This window comes from Colletotrichum truncatum (assembly GCF_014235925.2).
Source record: "Colletotrichum truncatum strain CMES1059 chromosome Unknown Contig_0004, whole genome shotgun sequence".
Taxonomy (NCBI): Eukaryota; Fungi; Ascomycota; class Sordariomycetes; order Glomerellales; family Glomerellaceae; genus Colletotrichum; species Colletotrichum truncatum.
This window is the reverse complement of record NW_027222401.1, coordinates 74,516-92,600: the sequence shown is the minus strand read 5'-3', so window position 1 is coordinate 92,600 and position 18,085 is coordinate 74,516. Positions and strand designations below refer to the sequence as shown.

At 49.5% G+C, this 18,085-nt stretch overlaps 5 protein-coding genes across 5 annotated transcripts; 2 read left to right on the top strand and 3 right to left on the bottom strand.

Annotated features, from left to right (window-relative positions):
- Window positions 1-418: 418 nt before the first annotated feature.
- Window positions 419-8,200, bottom strand: CTRU02_206809 (bacitracin synthase 3; the record flags this gene model as incomplete). Its single annotated transcript, XM_036733024.1, has 3 exons — window positions 419-1,692; window positions 1,748-7,843; window positions 7,924-8,200. The coding sequence occupies 3 exons, from the start codon at window positions 8,198-8,200 to the stop codon at window positions 419-421; spliced, it is 7,647 nt and encodes a 2,548-aa protein (XP_036575255.1).
- A 1,706-nt stretch (window positions 8,201-9,906) lies between these two features.
- CTRU02_206808 (O-methyltransferase) lies at window positions 9,907-10,807 on the top strand (the record flags this gene model as incomplete). Its single annotated transcript, XM_036733023.1, has 4 exons — window positions 9,907-10,111; window positions 10,162-10,345; window positions 10,405-10,535; window positions 10,596-10,807. The coding sequence occupies 4 exons, from the start codon at window positions 9,907-9,909 to the stop codon at window positions 10,805-10,807; spliced, it is 732 nt and encodes a 243-aa protein (XP_036575254.1).
- Window positions 10,808-11,338: 531 nt separating this feature from the next.
- On the top strand, window positions 11,339-12,382 carry CTRU02_206807 (mitochondrial enoyl reductase; the record flags this gene model as incomplete). Its single annotated transcript, XM_036733022.1, has 1 exon — window positions 11,339-12,382. One exon carries the CDS (start codon window positions 11,339-11,341, stop codon window positions 12,380-12,382), a length of 1,044 nt encoding a protein of 347 aa, XP_036575253.1.
- A 1,583-nt stretch (window positions 12,383-13,965) lies between these two features.
- CTRU02_206806 (MFS drug efflux transporter) lies at window positions 13,966-16,033 on the bottom strand (the record flags this gene model as incomplete). Its single annotated transcript, XM_070204780.1, has 6 exons — window positions 13,966-14,315; window positions 14,384-15,204; window positions 15,285-15,542; window positions 15,616-15,668; window positions 15,729-15,809; window positions 15,872-16,033. 6 exons carry the CDS (start codon window positions 16,031-16,033, stop codon window positions 13,966-13,968), a joined length of 1,725 nt encoding a protein of 574 aa, XP_070061313.1.
- A 677-nt stretch (window positions 16,034-16,710) lies between these two features.
- Window positions 16,711-17,316, bottom strand: CTRU02_206805 (uncharacterized protein; the record flags this gene model as incomplete). Its single annotated transcript, XM_036733020.1, has 1 exon — window positions 16,711-17,316. One exon carries the CDS (start codon window positions 17,314-17,316, stop codon window positions 16,711-16,713), a length of 606 nt encoding a protein of 201 aa, XP_036575251.1.
- Between the last annotated feature and the right edge of the window lie 769 nt (window positions 17,317-18,085).

Genomic DNA, 18,085 nt, shown 5'->3' with positions numbered 1-18,085 from the left:
TTCATCATTACCCATGTAGCTGCGGTGAAGCCAATGCGTGAATTGTCTAGTGTGTGTAGAGGTCTCTCAGTGTGGGGTACACAGCGCAAGGGCTCGCTTCATGCCTGCGGGCCCGTCTAAGCCAAGTCATGGGGGAAAAGGTCCGTTGGACATGCTCGACAAGTTTTGATGACAATAGCATAGACGGACAGCAACCTATATTGCCTTCTAGAAAAATGACTCCACAAAGAATGCATGATAGTAGATATAATAGTAGACAAAAGATCCCCATGTCAAATGAAAATGTCGGCAAATACCGCCCCCATGTAACATTTTAGTTGGTCAAATTCCTGATTTGTAAAACTTGTCCCTTTTCTGGAAGACGCCGCCGTTGAAACTGCAAACATACAAAACCATCACTTGCCGACTTTACCTAGTACTAAGCCTCCATCTGGACGTCCTTGATCCTTTTGTCTAACATGTCACCCTTGAGATTGATCATTCTGTGAATAATGTCCACAATCTCATCTGCCGCTTTCTCAGCTGCCTTGACTCCCATAACAGTCGCGTCGTACGAAATCTTAAGACTGTGCGTCTTGCCAGCCGCTTTGTGTACTTCCACCGCCAAAACATATGGCGTCGGCATACGTACCTTGCACTTTGCCATAACAAGCCATCTGAAGTCGGCATTGGGATCATCCTTTGGCGCAGGCTCAAACGGCTGATATATGAAGAGGGCACGGTTGCCGACCTCTTGTCGGTTCAACCCCGAAGCTTGGAATATCTGGTCTAGCCCAACGTCACCATGATCAGTCATAGCCCAGAAGTCGTCTTGTGTGCGGCCCAAAAAGGAGGCAAGGTGCTCTTCCGGATCAACTGTTGCGCGCACCGGAAGGAAGTTTGCAACAGTGCCGTTGATAGTCTGTGGCTCAGGGAGGTCAACGTTTCGGCCTGTAAGCAGGTAGTCGAACCCGACATCAGAAGAAGCTGTAGCTCCCGCAAGCCAAAGTTGGAATGATCCTTGGAATAGAATGGATGGTGTGACTCCCAAAGAATTAGCAGCCTGGTCGACGCCAGCCGTTGAAAGAGGTCGCCTGATGATGCTGTCGGTGCAGGGACTTGGGGCCTTCGCCCAAGACGCTTGATGAAGACTCACGGCTGCATCCCATCCGTCAAGCCTTTTGGTCCAGTAATCGAGAGACCTTGACTTGTCTGATTCGAAAATGTAGAAAGCAAAGTCCTTGAAAGTGGTGTGTCTTGGGATTGGCTGTTTTCGCAAGATGGAACCGTAATGATCGTCGAAAATGCGAAGCAGCGTGCCATCGTAAACAGCATGATCAAGTTTGGTAACAAGATCCCACGAGTTATCGGGGTAGGTGATGATCGTGTACCGTATGAATGGCTTTCCGAAGACGAATCTTTCATTCCAAGTCGCCTCAATGACAGAAGCCGCCTCTTGTTCGTTCTGGCACCGAACACATGTCAGATCGAGCTGGGGACTGCGAAGTACCATCCCTATCCACTCGGTCTCGGAGAGCTTCATCCACGAAGTCCGAAGGATGTCTTCCACTTTGGTAAGTTCGGTTGTAGACTCGACCCAACGCTCCCAGTCAACCCCACTTGGCATTCTTCTGACCGTGTGCAACACCCAAAGCTGATCTTCTCGACCTCCCTGGTTAAGAAATTCCACTTGGCCTGGAGGACAAGGGTAGACTTCAAGATAATTAGCTCCTGCGAATCTACTAAATAAAGGATACAGCAGACTTACCATAGTCGACATCCTCTTCCCAGACCAACCCTGTAGCCGCGATACTATCTCGTACCTTCTGCGACACCTCGAATATAGGCTTTGTAGGCAATTCGCTTTTCTCAACAATAGTTATCTTCATGGCGAGTTCTTTGAGTTTCGGAACTTTCAGAATGGTGGCTACGCCAAGGGAATAGCCGGCCTGACGAGCCATACTTGCCAAGCTGATGGCGGCGATAGAGTCGCCTCCCAAAGACAGAAAATTGGCCTCTCGTCCAATTTTCGTGGTAGAAATGTTAAGAACCTCCGCCCACATGACTTCGAGAGCTTTTTCCAAAGGCGTCTCCGCGGGTACAATCTCAATGTCTTGACCAGCGGTCTCGAGAACATAGGCAGAGAGTTCTAGAACATCCAAGCTCTCAATCATTTTTATGAGCGCTTTGCGGTCGGCTTTGTGAGATGGGAGGATTGGAAGATCATTCATGGGGATCACAACCTTGGGTATCATGTAGTGAGCCAGAGAATTCAGTCGAGTTTGAAGCGCTAAAAAGTTGCTTCGGTGCTTTTCTGCGGGCTGAATTGACGGGATTGACGGTTCGGACGTTTGTAACGTAGCGTCTTTGGCGCTTTCAGATGAGGGTTTGAATATGCAAACAGCAACCAGCTGGGGCTTCTCGTGGACATTCGCAAGCATAACGACGGCATCCGTCACAAGCCCTGACTGTCTGATGGCGGATTCAACCTCCCCAAGCTCGACACGGAATCCATGAATCTTGATCTGGCTGTCTTTGCGTCCCAGGCATTCAAGGTCACCGCCGGGTAACCAGCGAGCTAGATCGCCGGTGCGGTATATGCGCAAGCCAAGCGTCTCGCTCTGAACAAAGGCTGCTGCCGTGAGATCGTCTCGGTCAAGGTAACCATCCGCAAGCTGAGGGCCCGCTATGCAGAGCTCTCCAACTGCCCCGTACGGACGAAGGGTATCACCGTCAGGATCGACGACAAAAGCCATCACGGTGGGGTAAGGGCGTCCAATGTTTGCCGCAGGGCCTCCGTCAAGCTGGATTTCCTTGGAGAAAACAATCATTGACGTTTCAGTCGGCCCGTAAGAGTTCAGCACCCTGCAGACGGGCCTCCAAGTGTCTACAACGGTTTTTGGTACTTGCTCACCGGCGAGGATCAGTGTATCCAGATGAGGGACGTCGCTCGGTTGCACGAGACTTGCAACAGTGGGGGTTAGGACCGCTTGACGCACACGCATGCGATTCATGCAACCTGCCATGTCAGACAGGAGCTTTTCCATTGGCGCCATGCAAAGCGTGCCACCTGTGCTCAGTGTATTGAAGATGTCCAGCACCGAGACGTCAAACACATAGTTGGCCATTTGCAGAGCGCGCCATTCGCCATCAAACCGTCCTTCCACGCGGGAACCGCTCTCAATAGCTGCTGCTGCGGCTCGATGGGGCACTTTGATTCCTTTCGGCTGTCCTGTGCTTCCAGAAGTGTAAATGATGTACGCGTGATTATCGCCATTGACAGCAACTACTGGTGTTTCTTCGTCCTCTAAGGTCGGTATATCCTCGACGACCATTGTTTCCAAATCAGGTGCCTGGGAAGAAAAGCTCTCGTCGTTTTTGTGGAGGATAAGAAGTCGAGACAACGTCTCTCGACAAATAAAGGCGTTACGCTCGACTGGGTTTTCTGGACTCAAGGGAACGTACGTCAGACCAGCCTTGAGAGATCCAATGATACAAACAACAGCCTCGACAGACTTGTCAAGCATCAGCGCAATGCGGTCGCCGGGCTGCAGACCCCGTCTGATCAGCAAATTCGCCAAGTGGTTTGAGCGCTTGTTCAGACTGGCGTATGAGACCTGCTCGATACCATCCCATTCAATGGCCGTGTGTGTGGGGTTCATCGACGTGCGCTTTTCGAACTCTGAATGGAGAAGTCGAGCGGAAGGCGTACGCAGAGTGTCTCGGTTAGACAACGTGTTGTTCAAGTATGTCCGCTCCGCATCCCCCATCACATCTATGCTTAGTGCATGTTGCTCCGGGGTTTCAAGAATAGCGCCGACGACTTTGATGAAGGAGTCACAGAGAAACTGGAGTCTCAATGACTCTATGTTGCCCGACATGCGTATAGTAGTGTCTGATTCGTTAGGGACAATTTCAAGCATAGTGTACGGTGTGTCCCAAATTGGCCGCGATCCGTAAGGTTTGAATACTTTCCGAGCAGTTTCTCCCTCATCTTCTTTGGCTAGAAGATTGACCAAAGTGTCGAAATGATCAGAAGGCAAATTGGCAGCCCGGAGAGCCCCCTGCATACCTATCTGGGCATGTTGAGTCACTCCTACAAACCCAGACATGCAAACGTCCCTTACAAGATTGATGAGTGACTGTTGGGAACCAATCTTGAATCTCTGGGGTACAGTGGTGACGGTTGGTCCGTCAATGTTTTCCACGTCAAGGATGGGCAACTCTCTGCCGGACAGAGTGGTAGCAAATGTGACGTCTTGTGAGTTCTGGTGGGCTGAGAGCACAATTGCCCAAGCAGTATAGACAACAGCTCCAGTGGTGACACCAAGTGGTTGGACTCGTGCATGAAGATTGAGACTCACGTTTTTGCTAATTCTAGCCGTTTGCTCAACTGGTGTGAAGTTGAGTCGTGATCTTGATGCTCCTTGAAGATATGACAACCAAAAGTTGCGGGCAGTGGGTGAATCCTGTTGTACGACATGGCGAACAAACTCAACAAACCTAGGTCGAGTTGGTACTGGTTGATCGAGATAGGCTGCGGCAACATCTGCATATAAAAAGCCATGGGACCAGAAGTCACACAAAGAATGATGCATAGTAACGACCAGCCATTTTGCGTCCACAAGTCCAATGCGGAAGAGGGGACCTTCAAGGGGCAGGTCAACTTTTGTATCCGCCTGGATGTACTCTTCAAGTGAGGAGTTGGCTTCGCTCCAAGGAAGGCTGAGATCCGATCGAACAACCTGAATAAACGAGCGATCGTGTAACACAAATCCCGTTCTCAGAATGTCATTGGAGTGAAAAATCCGCTCAAAGCTCGCCTTAAGCTTGATGAAGTCTAAGCCGTGGACATCCCATGTGCGCCGGTATATGTAGGGGTCGCCTTCTTCGTTTAGCGTGGGGAGAAGTCCCGCTTGAAGTGGAGTTGCTGGATACGCATCTGCTGCTTCCATCTGGCCCTTGAGACGATCTAGAAACTCAACATTCTTGATCAAGGAAAACGGCTCAGTTTGGACTGCAGCATCATAATCTCGATTGCGGGCTATTTCAGCCACATGCTGCAATGACTTATCGGTTAGAAGAGTGCTGAACCCGACGACAACACCTTCCCTACGGAGATTAGATATTGTTTTGATTGCTTGAAGAGAGTTTCCTCCGAGGGCGAGGAATGAGTGATGGCGCTTGATGATGTGCGTTTGGATGCCAATTACAGACGCCCAAACGGTGGCGATCTTTAGTTCCAAGTCGTCGGTTATGGCCTCTTCTTGATCGTCCTTTGACATGGCGAGAGCCGCAAAGCCCTCCACTCCAAGCTCACTTGATTGGCTCCGAAGCTTTTTCAGGTCGACTTTACCGTTAACGCTCCTTGGAAGTTCTGGGAGGGGCATCCAGAAGCTCGGTACCATGTAAGAGGGCAGTGAGTCGAGAGCATGCTTTCTTAGAATGGGGAGAAGCTTGCTCCAGGGTTGTTGCTCATCTGCTGGCACCACCGCAGTAATAAGAGAAAGATAACCCCCTACCTTGTCTGCGAATGTAGCGCAAGTCGCGACGCTCTTGTGTTGAACAATAGCGTGATCGACGTCGGCTGGCTCGACTTTGTTGCCATTGATCTTGACTTGCCAGTCGATACGGCTGATGATCTCAATTGAACCGTCGGCAAATTTTCGGGCTCTGTCGCCTGTTCGATACAACTTCCCCTCCCCAAATGGATTGGGGACGAAAACCCTGCGGGTGAGTTCGGGCTCGTGGAGGTAGCCTGAAGCGAGTTGTGGGCCGGAGAGGCAAAGTTCGCCTGCCACGCCTGTAGGAACGAGCTCGTTGGAACCAACGCGTAGTATATAGGTAATAGTTGTATCAGCAGAAGCGCCCAGTAATCTGGGGTTGTCTCCAGGCCTCAGGCGGCGACCAAGACTCATTTGGGTGCATTCGCTAGAACCATACCTGTTGCGAACGGTGAGGTCTTTGTTGGCCGCCCATGTGTCCACCAGAGCTTGCGGAATGTTCTCGCCGGCGACCGTGATCTGCTTGATATTTGGTATATCGGATGGACGGAGCAGTGAAAGCGCGGTTGGCGTAATCTCCATGAAATCCGCGTGGTACTTGTTGATCACACCGGCAAGGTTGGCAGCCAGCGACTCTTTGCTTGCTAAAAGAATTGTCCCTCCATGAACCAATGTGGAAATAAAGGTTCTTTGCGCCGCAGAAGCTGTTGGGCTATAGAAAAGAAGAATTTTGGTCGTATCCTCAAGAGTCTGGTGCTGCATGATTCCATTTGCCGCAGCCCGGTTGGTGATCAGGGTACCTTTCGGCTTGCCGGTTGAACCAGAAGTATAAATAATGTAGCTCACGTCGTCCGGCTCAGGCTTATTTCCCAAATTCCAGTCATTGTCTTGCGTAAACAGGGTGGCGCTGTCAGTGAGAAGATCCTCGATACTGCTTGCCGACGGGATCATATGAGAATATTTCCTGTCCGCCAGGATGACGATAGGCGAGCACTCTTTTATGACTTGCGCATTTCTCTCAGCTGGAATATCGGGATTTAGGATGGTATATGCAACACCTGACTTCAAAAGAGCCAGGATTGTAACAACCAAGTTAACTGAGCGTTCCATTAGAAGAGGCACAACCCCACCCCTGGGCAATTGTAGGGCTCTGGCTAGACCATTTGCAAGACCGTTGAGCTCTTTGTATGTGATGGACCCCTTGTCTTCGAAAGTGACGGCGATACGAGAAGGGTAAAGAGAGAGGGACTTTTCAATGAGACTGGATAGAGTTGGAGGATGAATCTGCGGTGGTACGAAAGCTCCACTAAGAAGACTGGATCGTTCTCTCTCCGATACAAGGTTGACGTCTCCAAGCGTACGATGCGCCGAGTCAATGTTATTGAAAACATCATGAAGTCCAGTCACAACTTGATCCATGATAATCTCAGCATCGCGATGAGGAATACTTTCGAGGTATGTCAAGGTCATTGAAGGATGGTCCGAGTCGCATACTGTCAGCACGATGGGGAACTTTTCTAATCCTGGTGCAAGGCATTGAAAAGAAGATCCCTGGGTGTAGTTGAGAACAGACTCAACTGTTTTGCGCGATGACAGCTGTCGTAGAATTTCGTTCAAGCCAACAAACGCATGACCTTCTGCGACAGTATGATATTCGTCAATAACCCCGGCCAGATGGCCCACAATAGAGTCTTGAGACACATTGACTCTGACAAGATATGTGTGATCCAGGCACCCTACTGTCGAATCGACGCCAAGGAAGCCGTTATCACGACCGACTGTGCCAAAAATAACATCTTGCGTATCGGTATGCTCACTGACTACAAGTGCCCAAGTGAGCTCGAAGAGAGCCCTACGGGAAGAGTATGTTTGAGTTCCTTGCAGGATAGGGTCTTCCGGATTCTGCCACCTCGATGCATCGAGTTGAACGGTTAAAGACCGACGGCGATTGCTTTTGGGAGAGGCAGAAAAGAGCAATGCACTGGACGAAGACGAAGGAACGGTCCTAGCAAAAGATTCTGCCCAAAATGCTTTTGATTTGCTCTCATTCTTAGTCTTTTTGAGATAATTCACGTAGGATGTGAATCCCAACCTCTCTAATGGAGGAAGGCCAGCGAGAAGAAGAAAAAAGTCTGTTTTGATGATTTCGAGTGACTTCGCATCGAGAAGAGCTTTGCGAAAGTTAAGGTGAAGTTTGAAGTCGCCTTGATCCGTGCACTCCCAAATAAGATGAGCAAGTCTTTCATCCGAAATCTTCGTAGGCCAGGTAGCCGGTGCAATGTGTTCGATGCGTCGTAGAACACGGACAAAAGTGTGGCCAGTTTGTGAGTCCGTGGAAAGGCTTGATCGGAGGCAAGCGTCTATCACAAAAAAGTCAACGAGGAATGAACTCGCGCGGGACTGTGTGATTTGTTTTTCTATGTAAAGCGGAATAACTTACGATATGATGCCAAAGCGTTCCATGAATTTACGATGGTCTGAAAGCTTGGAAGGGGATTCGACAGAGGGAGTTCCGCAGTGGCCCATTGGATCTGCTCCTGGCAAATATCCTTCTGAACCTGGGTGGCCTCAAAGACGCGTTCAAGTTCCGGATGGACTTTCGAAGGATGGAAGACGGACCATCCTTTCGGGTGCCCAGGAACAGACTTGAACGGATCGTTCAATATTTGGCCAACTTCAACCTCAACTTCGTGTGTAAGTGGTATGAACATGGTCATTTTGAAGCTCCTAACAGTTGATGTACAGAGCGCCTAAGAAACAACATATGAACGAGCGATGTTCCTATTACAAGTGACTGCCCATTCTTATGTAGATTCAATTCTTCAAATTACGGTTGTTCTATATCTCTGATGAATAGGGTGATGTCTCCACGCCTACTGTGCTGACTTGTGCGGACCTCGTTACACTTGCCAACATATCCCTACGCCACCTACGTTCAAGCTTTGCAATTGATCAAGACTGAGAATTCCCAAAAGAGGAAATGAAGAGACTAAAACGGATACTCCTTGATCTGATCTTTGTGGTGGCCCCGAAGCAAGCCTGTCCGGCACTTAGAAAGGTAGTTGCCATCACTTCTCCCTTTGAAGCAATGCTCTAAATTTATGTCTCAAAACTGCCCACACAATGCAAAGCCTATTGTGGCATCAGTTAAGCAGTTAGTGTGTAAGCGGCCATGCCCGCCTGACAACAGCTACACCCCCTTCAGTGCAGGTTTACGAGCCTGCATGTCACATAACGTTCTGGTAAGCCTTCGACATCCCTCTTTTTCCCGAAAGTTTCTTGCGTAAAAAGTAAGGATAAGAAAAGACTAGGCAGACCCAAAATACAGGCCCAATGGCCTGGCCAGGGGAGAACAAACTCGAAGGCAGTATCTTACTTTGCTCATGATCAGATCTCAGGTTATAGCAGGTCTACCCAGTGCCCAAATTGCAAGACTTCGTGCTCGTAACCTGTGCCAGTAGAGACCCATGAATTATGCCGCTGCCCGTGGCACCCCTGTTTCTACATCCCCGAGAATGGCGACGGGGGTGTTACAGTGTCCATATCCAGTCTCACTTTCTGGAGACGCATCTAGACATGTAGAATTTGTTTCTTCTTTACTGGCGGTCTTAGCCAGACCGTTGTAGTTGCTAATGGGTGCCCGATGTGATAGTCGACCAAAGTCCCGTTTGCCTGCATGTGCATAATGGCGCAATGTGTGATAATCTCATCTTCCAATGCCGCCTATGCGGCAGTTGCATATACTATCAGCAGAGGTTTCTTCAGCTGGCACATTTTTACGGAACATGCCTTCCGATTTGCGTTATGCTTGCTTAAGCGAGAGTGGCTAACGAGACGCTAAGTTCAGCCATCGGCGACATGAAGGTTGCCCCTCATGTCAGCGTGCCTTACAGGGCTTCGACCTTCCAGACTTTCTAGCATTATCCGAACCGGTCGGTTTTCATGTTCTCAAAACGGTAATAGGTGTGAACCGGGCGTCTTGAGGAAGTGGAGAAAAAATAACCGCTTCTGAGACGATTGATGGCATTGCCATTTTGATCAGGTCGAGCTTTGACGACCAGCTTCCCTCTTTGGGGAGTTCGACTTTTCGTACATGGATTCCTGTAGCCTTCCCCTTCCTAACGGGTATTGCGATCCATTCATGTCCCAGAAAAGCGTCTGCCACTTTCGGGCTCAGTGTGTAAACCTAGATTTCGGATGTGTAGACAAACTCTAGATGAGCACTCTGTCAGCTACGTCGTAGCAAATCTTGAAAGGCATAAAATCGAGTTGATCCTGAGATTAAAGACTGAATTGTTTCCAAAGCCACCACTCACTTCACCACCATCGATAGCAAGACATCAAACGAACAAGACTCCGAAGTTACTTCCTCAGATTTACTTAACTACCCGTTAAAAAAAAAAAAAAAACCACATATTTCAAGATGCTTGGCAGTGTTCTTCCGTTCAGTGAGGAGGTCGCCGACCGTGTCAGCGACTACTGTGAGGAGAGATCCACTCCCATCCCCAACGTCCTTTTGGAACACTGGAAATGGACCCGGGGCAAGTTTTCCGACGCGGACAAAATGTCATCCCGTCTCCAAGGCTCTTGGATGATCTTCACAGCTCAGGATCGTAAGCCCAAGCGAGGTAAGTTGTCTCTCCTTGTCAGCTGGCGTCGTAAGCTGACTTTTTTGCAGTTTTGGAAATTGGCTGCTACAGTGGCTACAGTGCCATTGCTTGGTATGAGGGAACCAAGGATACCAAGGCCGAGATCGTCACGCTCGAGCTCAGCCCTAAGATGATTGCAGCTTCCAAGGAGGCTTTCGAGAAGTTTGGCGTCAAGGACCGTGTCAAACTCATCGAGGGCCCTGCCGATGAAAGGTAGGCTTTTGTCCCTTGCAAGTGGGGTTTGGTACCCGCTTACTCATCTTATTTTGCAGTCTCAAGCAACTCGAGGGCGAGTTTGACCTCATCTTTGTCGATGCCAACAAGGATGGCTATGCCTCGTACGTCCAGACCATTCTGGACCGCAAGTTGTTGTCCAGCAATGGCATCATCTACTGCGACAACGGTAAGCCTGCGGCAGTCTCGCCAATCTACCAAACTGGAAACTGACAGTCGATGCCATTAGTCTTCGCCCGAGGACTCTCCATTGGCGCTGACTGCGCCCCGTGGGTCAACGATCACATCCGCCAGTACTGGCTCAACTGCGGCGAGGCTTTGCATGAGTTCAACACTCGCATAGTCCAGGACCCCCGCGTCGATGTTTTGATCCTTCCCGTCTTCGACGGCATCACCCAGATCAAGTGGAGCAACCCGTCTTTCCGCGACCTGCCCAACTAAGGTAAGCTGAGCGGGCTTCCGCACTCGGATCAGTACATTTGTTAGCCCGGCTTGGCGATTAGTCGTTAGACATTGCATAGCGGCGCGTACAGGGGGCGGATAGGGCAGGTGGAACGGGATAGTACAGAGCCTGGTGATGCCGTGCTCATATGCATGCAGCGTCGCGCAGGTGGGTGGGGCGGGTTTACTGAAGGATGAAGACCCTGAGATCCGTACACTATTTCCATTTGAGGCCATACCGTTATCGGATATACCGGAAAAGGATACTTGATATAAACGCTGAATTTGATTAACACTGAGTTGGCTGTGATCTGAGATTGAATGCTTCAAATGTCAAACAAAATTGTAATACACGCGAAGCATCACGATGCCGCTATAAAGCTTCTAAGCTCCTCTGAAAAAAGGTGACAATCACAAACAGGTACTATAACGCAGAATTGCCAACAGGCAACAGGAAAGGCGACCATCCAAAGATTTACTCATTATTCCATTGTGAACTGTACTCAATTAGACAATCTCTTTCCCCTCACAATGTCCTGGAGTATCGTTCATCAAATCGCCAAGCCTAGGCTCTCGGGTATCATTTCACATGAGATACCCGACCTTGGCGAGGAAGATGAAGGCTTCGTTCTCGTCAAATTTCTTGCCGCCCCAATCAACCGAGTCGATTTGATGGTTTTGGCAGGCCAGTATCCCGTCAAGCCCCGGTACCTTGTCAATGAGGAGCCGGTTCTTGGATTTGACGGCTGTGGCGTTATTGTCGAGTCAAAGGACCCCAGCTTGGAACCCGGCGACGTGATCATCCCGCGGGAGCTGGGCCTCGGCACCTGGCGCACCCATGCCGTCCTCCCCGCGAGATCCCTGCTGAAGCTACCCGGCGGAACACCCCCGCTAGCGGCGTCTCTGTTGCGCTCTTCCGCAGTGGTTGCCTGGCTTTTGCTCGAAGAGGTGACTCCCCTACAGAAAGGGGACTGGATCATCGTATCGGCGGGGACAAGTTGCGTTGCGCAATTCCTCGCTCAGATCGCGAGCCGCAAGGGCATCAATGCCATCTTAGTCATACGTGACCGCGAAGGCGTGTCCGAGTCAAAGAAGGCACTGCTGAAGCTGGGTGCTGCAAAGGTCATAACCGAGTCGGAGCTGGAGGTCCGCGAGGGCGAACTATTCCAAGAAAACCTGGTGCTGGCGATCGACAGCGTTTTTGGAGACGTAGGCCAAAGACTGGTTGAGACGCTCTCGCCAGGTGGGAAATACGTACTCCTTGGCATGCTTGGGGGACCGGCTGGGAGTCTCGCGATAACTACGAAGCACTTGTTCCACAGAAGGCTTTCATTACTGCCATTCAGAAGCTCTGAGGTTCTCAGTAGACTCGGGACCGCTAATGCAGATGCGTTGTTCCACAAGATTGCACGACTGCTAACTGATGGAAGCCTTAAGTGTCCTGATGTCCGCATCGTAGACTGGGCACAAGGGGAAAACGATCATACCACGCTCGAGACCATTGTGCAAGAGTCTCTTAAAACTGCTGAAAGCAAGGATGTGGGGTACCAGAAGCTGGTCTGGAACTTTCAATAGAAGGTCTTGTGTGATAAATTAGTAATTAAAAGCTTGAATACAGTGTATTCCCCCCTACGTGTCAAAGGCTTTCTAAGTTCCATATCTACCTAGCATAGTCTCCTGAAGGGTCTAGAAATCTGAAAACTGAAGGACTTGATTGTTCTTGAATATTGGAAAAGATGATATTCTAACAAAACGTGTGTTTAGGGTGAAGACTTCTTCAATTGGATCTGCACAGCTAGTCACAAGGTTTTTCTCACTGTGGATTTTATCAGAATACTTTTTACTTAAGTTTTGGACGTGAAGAAAAGACAGACATAACATTTCTCAGTTGGGATACTGACATTTCACTTTCCGTTTCACAGCCGAAGGTCCTGTAAACCAATATTTTAGAGGTTTTGACCACAGTCAGACTTTTCAGTTATGTGCTTGCTCTGCTCACTATTCGGGTTGTGGTAACGGTTAGAAGCGAAGAAGGTGCCATGGACGTTCTATTGCTCTGGCGCATCTGCCGCCTCTCTGTGTAGCCAGGGGACTTTCAAATTTGCCGGAGAAGTCAATGAAGTTACTTGCAAGCTTTCTATCGAAGGTCATACTGACTTGAACATATGATTTCAGGCTGCTGCGAGAGCTTCAACTGTCACTCACTTGAACGGCAGACGTTAAAATAAAGAAAACATGTTGCTTTTGGGATTAAGAGACCAAGTTTTGAGCCACATACATTAACAAAAAACCCATTTACCTAACTGCTTTAAGAGCATGCAGCCAATGAGAATAGACTGTGGAGTCATACAGGAGCATTCAAATGTAGTTTCCTAATGTCTTTAATCTACCCACGAATAATACAATTCACTCGCCATAAGACACAAGTAAAAATTAACCAAAGAAGGGCCGAACGAGTCAAAAATAATAGATAGTGCTATCAACATGGGGGAAAAGCTTACCATGACAATAATTTGCTTCGCTTTTTGGCAACCTAAATGCTTGGATGCTGGTGAATGTTGCCATAGCCTTTAAGTAAAGGATACTCTTTCCAGACAAAAGAAAAACCGTTTGATTAATTTTACTGTTGGGGTAAAAGAAGCAATAAATATTGTCGCTCTCAAAAGCAGCAAGTATTCAATTCAAATCATTAAGCTATGGTTAGGTGCTGAAGATAACCTTCATGTACGTTTCGTGTAGAAACAACATACTTCACTATATATTAAGCACGTATCCTCGGTCTTCATAAGACTAAATAAGAGCCTATGATATATGCATTAGCGTGAGTATGCCATTTTGAATGCGTTCTACAGCGGACATTGCACCCGGCGTGTGTGTTGAGAACTCTACATGCCCTCACCTCGCAAAGACGGAGAATCTCACTTGCGAAATGCCATCGGTTTAACTTGGCCACAATGTATTACATTCCTCTAAAAAGCTCAAAATGGCTTATAAAAACAGCTCTGTATCAAGCAATAGACAAACCAGTCAATGTTGCTGAATGACGCGCCTTTTCTCTATTTCATCTGTCCAACCCATAAGGCCTCACGGGACTGCAGCTGACCCGTGCCTTATCTATAACCGATCATGCTGCGATAGCGACAATGTCCCCATAGAGCTTACGTTTCTGTCAATCGAATGTTAGCCGGCCGTTCTAGAGTTGAATTCTGTCGCATAAAACAGAATTTGGACACACTCACCGTGAAGCAGACGGACACCACCAAACTGACGGCAGCGCCGACGTAAACCGGAATGAAAGTCTTGGCGATGGCGGCGACGATGACTTCTGTCGACTGTTCTCGGAGCTCGGGACTAAGAGACTTGAAGTAGGCGCCACTCGTTCCGGTAATGGCAAGCTGCAGGGTGGAGCGGGAGACATCGGGGAAAAGAGCTGAGAGGCCAGAGAGTGCTTCATTGATGAACACGGCGCCAGCGACAGCGAGACCAAGTGCAATGCCACCCAATTGACCTATGAAAAAGAATATTAGTCTCTTTTACTCACGCGCTGGTGTTAATTAGGATGGTTGTAAAACCCACCAAGCATCATGAAACCAATGCCGTAGGCCATGTCAGCTGGGGCGATGACCGCCTGAATGACGGCATATCCGGCCTGGATGTAGCAGCCCGTGCCGATACCAAGCAAAATTTCATAGCCGTAAATGTTGGCTGTGGGCGTGCCTGCCGTGATACGGGACATCAAAACGCCACCAATCAGGGCCAGGACACTTCCACCCACGTACCATGGCTGGAAGTAGCTGAAGCGTCCCATTAAATGACCGTTGGCGAGAATGGAAGCGCTGAGAACGATGATGAGGGGCAGCAAGCGAACGGCGGCGTCGATGGCGCTATCTCCTCTCGTGAACTGGAAGTACAGGGGGACGTAGTAGATTGGGATGAATCCAGCTGTGTTGACGGCGGATGCGCAAATGAAGAGGAACAGTGCGTTCATGTTGCGGAAAAACTGGCCAGGGAAGATTCGGTTCTCAAGAGCGGTAAAGAAGGGGACGCCCTGCTGAATGGCGAAGATGATAAAAACAACAGCCATAACAACGAAGAGGGCGATGATTTGAGGGCTGTTCCAGGCGTAGAGCGATCCACCGAGGTTGATGGCCATGACGAGACTGGTGATCGCGCCAAAGTTCAAGATTGTGCCAACAACATCGAATTGCTTGATGAGATCCTTGAAAGTTCTTCCAGGCTGTGGCTTGAAGGACGGAATGAGGAACAAGTAGACGGGAGCGAACAGCCCAGCGACGCAGAGGTTGATGTAGAACGCCCAGCGCCAGGTGGCCTTCGATTCGACAAAGGCACCGCCGACCACGGGGCCAAGAACGGTACCAATACCCCATACAAGACCACTGATAGCGGTTAGCAATCGTGATCTGCTAACAGCAAAAAGGAAGAGAAAAAAAAAAGAAAATAGTCGAGGAAGTCTTACACAAAGCTGAGGTATCCCGGACGCTCCTTGTCTGTGGTCATGACAGAGAGGAGAGTCATGACACCAAGGTACATGCCGTTACCGCCTACACCAGCGAGCACACGACCGATGATGAGCGCGTTCATGTTGGGGGCCGCACCACAGAGAGCGGAGCCGACATTGAAGATGACTGAGGAAATGATGTACATCCATTTCGCGTCGAAAAGTCCGTAGAGCTTCGCGCAAGGTAGAACGACAGCGGCACCACCGAGGAGGAATCTGTGCGAAAGCGTGTCAGTCCAAGCCCATCGTCTCTCATTGGCCCATACTCGTTCAATTCGGCCGTACTTACCCTACAGAGAGCCAGGGTAGTTTGACAACATCGCCGAATCGGTTTACAACGGCCTATGTCCAATCAGCTTTTTTTTTTGTCGCAAAGTGGTGCAGCGCAGTTAGGTGACATACCGGTGTGATATCGGCGACGATGGTGTTGTCCAAAGAGTACAGAAAAATGCTGGAAAGAATGGAGACCACAACCAATGCCCACTACAGCCAAACCGTGTCAGTCTTCCGTCTTGTCAATCGATTGGTGATCGGGCATTGCTCACGAGAATGCCATGAATATCCCTGGGCGAAGCATTCGCGTCTGGCTCAGCAACGTCGACATCTCCTTCCTTGGTGAGTCCCTCTTGGCGAAAAGCTTCCTCGTCGGCTTTGGCGGGGATGACACGCTCCTCCGAGCGCTTCTCTGTTGTCGATGTCGACGACATTGTGGATAGCAGATCGCGGATGTCAAAGATGTAGTCGTATTCGATACAAGGTGGAGAGAAAACCAGACGAATTTACGAGGGCGGGAACGGAGGTTTGCTGAAAGACGAAAAGTGGATGGCGGCACACTGGAAGATGCTGTTCAGCTTTTCACTCCAATCCACGGGTCTTGTGGTCGTCTTGAGGTGTGTGTAGAGGTTGAAGAGAGGGAAAAAAGAGTGCGGCGATGTAGGATATATTGATTTTCAGCAACAACGATTTGTGGCGTGTGCCTTCCCTATAAGGGACCATTCACCGCCCCCATCCGCGTTGTTCTGGCCATTCCTGAATACACCCTGCGTTGGCAGGAGCAATCTGTGGTTTCCGTGTTTGCTCGGCTGAGAAATCACAAAGCAGGGCAGGAGCCAAATAAGGGAATTACAGGGGTGGGGGCGGGATGTCACAGGTCCCCCGGCAGCGCTAGGCCCAAAGCAGGTGCACTTTTAATCTCTGGCAGTGGGGTGAGACCATGAATAATGAAGCTGTCTCTGCCTCTTTTTTACTTTTGTTTGTCAACTTTCGAATTTGAAATCAACAACAGCCATTGCAACTGTCTATTGATCTGTCTTTCTCTTCTGCTTTGATGACATTTATACTACGTTCCGAATAACCCAGTGACTGGATCTGGCATTTGCCTCCATCACTCGGTGACTACCTTCTTCAAGCTATCTTCAAGACCTGGAATTTCCCCGTCCAGGTCGATGCGAAGACCCTTTGTGATGCGTGCAATGAGTACGTAGAGGCCAATTACGATGTAAACTTCCACCAGCTCTTCGACGCTGAGCAGTGTCTTTGCGTGTTCCACGGTTTCCTCGGTGTTGTTGTACGTGTCAAGTTGCTCGTCTACTAGCGCCAGGATGGCTTTATCGCGGACTGAGAACTCTTGTTCTGCGTCCACCACGGCCTGACCTTTCCGTGCGGTCGCTCTCAGTGCGTCAAGTTTGCTCTCAGGCATACCGTTGATTCGCGCCACGGGGCTGTTGACCTCCCACTCGTACTCAGCATCTAGAGTGGCCGAGATGCGTAATACAACCAGTTGCCAGTCCAACAGCGGCAAGGTGCGCTTGTTGCCATCGAAAAAGGAGGCATACGTGCTCATCAGAGGGGGAAATGCTCCATGGGAGTGACCCAGCAGGTAAAAGATGTTTCGTCTGTAAGGTAGACGAGTAATGGCAGCAGCCAACTCGGCGGGCACTTTATCGATGTCCACATAAGGGACGAGGCAGCTCTGGGGTTTGTCGCCCATGATGGGTTGGATGTTCGATGACGCGATTGGCAGCAAATATAATGTGGACTCAAATTGAGTGGAGCAGCAGAAGAATGGAATAGAATGGTTATGGATGGCAGAGAACGGCTTTAACACTAAAGAAATTGTTTGCTGGACATAGGTATATACTATTTGAATATTCTCCCGTTCATATTCAGCCCACCTCTCGGCCCAAACATATCCTATTGCCCTTCTGATTGTGCAGGGTTTCTTGCCTAGCGTCTACGCCATCAATCATCGGGCGGCTACGGAATGAAAAGACGAAAGTTTGCCTGAAATAGTGAGAATTCAGAGGGCTATGTATTTGACAAAACGGGTTGTCAAAAAACACGTACAATAACCATATCTTCGCATCACCTCAAGCTCCTCTGCTTTTCTGCCGAAAAGGGAAGAGGCGGGAGCTTGGGTTAGGGGGTGGACGACTTAGGACTTGCCTCATCTGATGTTAGTAATAAGACACGGCTCATCCCTGCAATGAGCCCCACTTACCCGAAAAAGCATTTCCTCATTAGGCAATCGACTTCTGTCAGCAAAGACATGACCGATTAGGTCGTTGAGAATTTTTTGTCATCTCCCTCCAGGAGCCGGCGCCACAATCTCGTGGGATTCGTGCCTTGCAGCGAGAACTTTAAATCCCTGAATTGGACGGGATACCTACTGCGGCTGATCCTTCCTAGGATATTACCATCTTGCATGCAGCCTGATAACTATGTTGGGCATCCGCCCGCGGCAAGTTTGCAGGATGCAG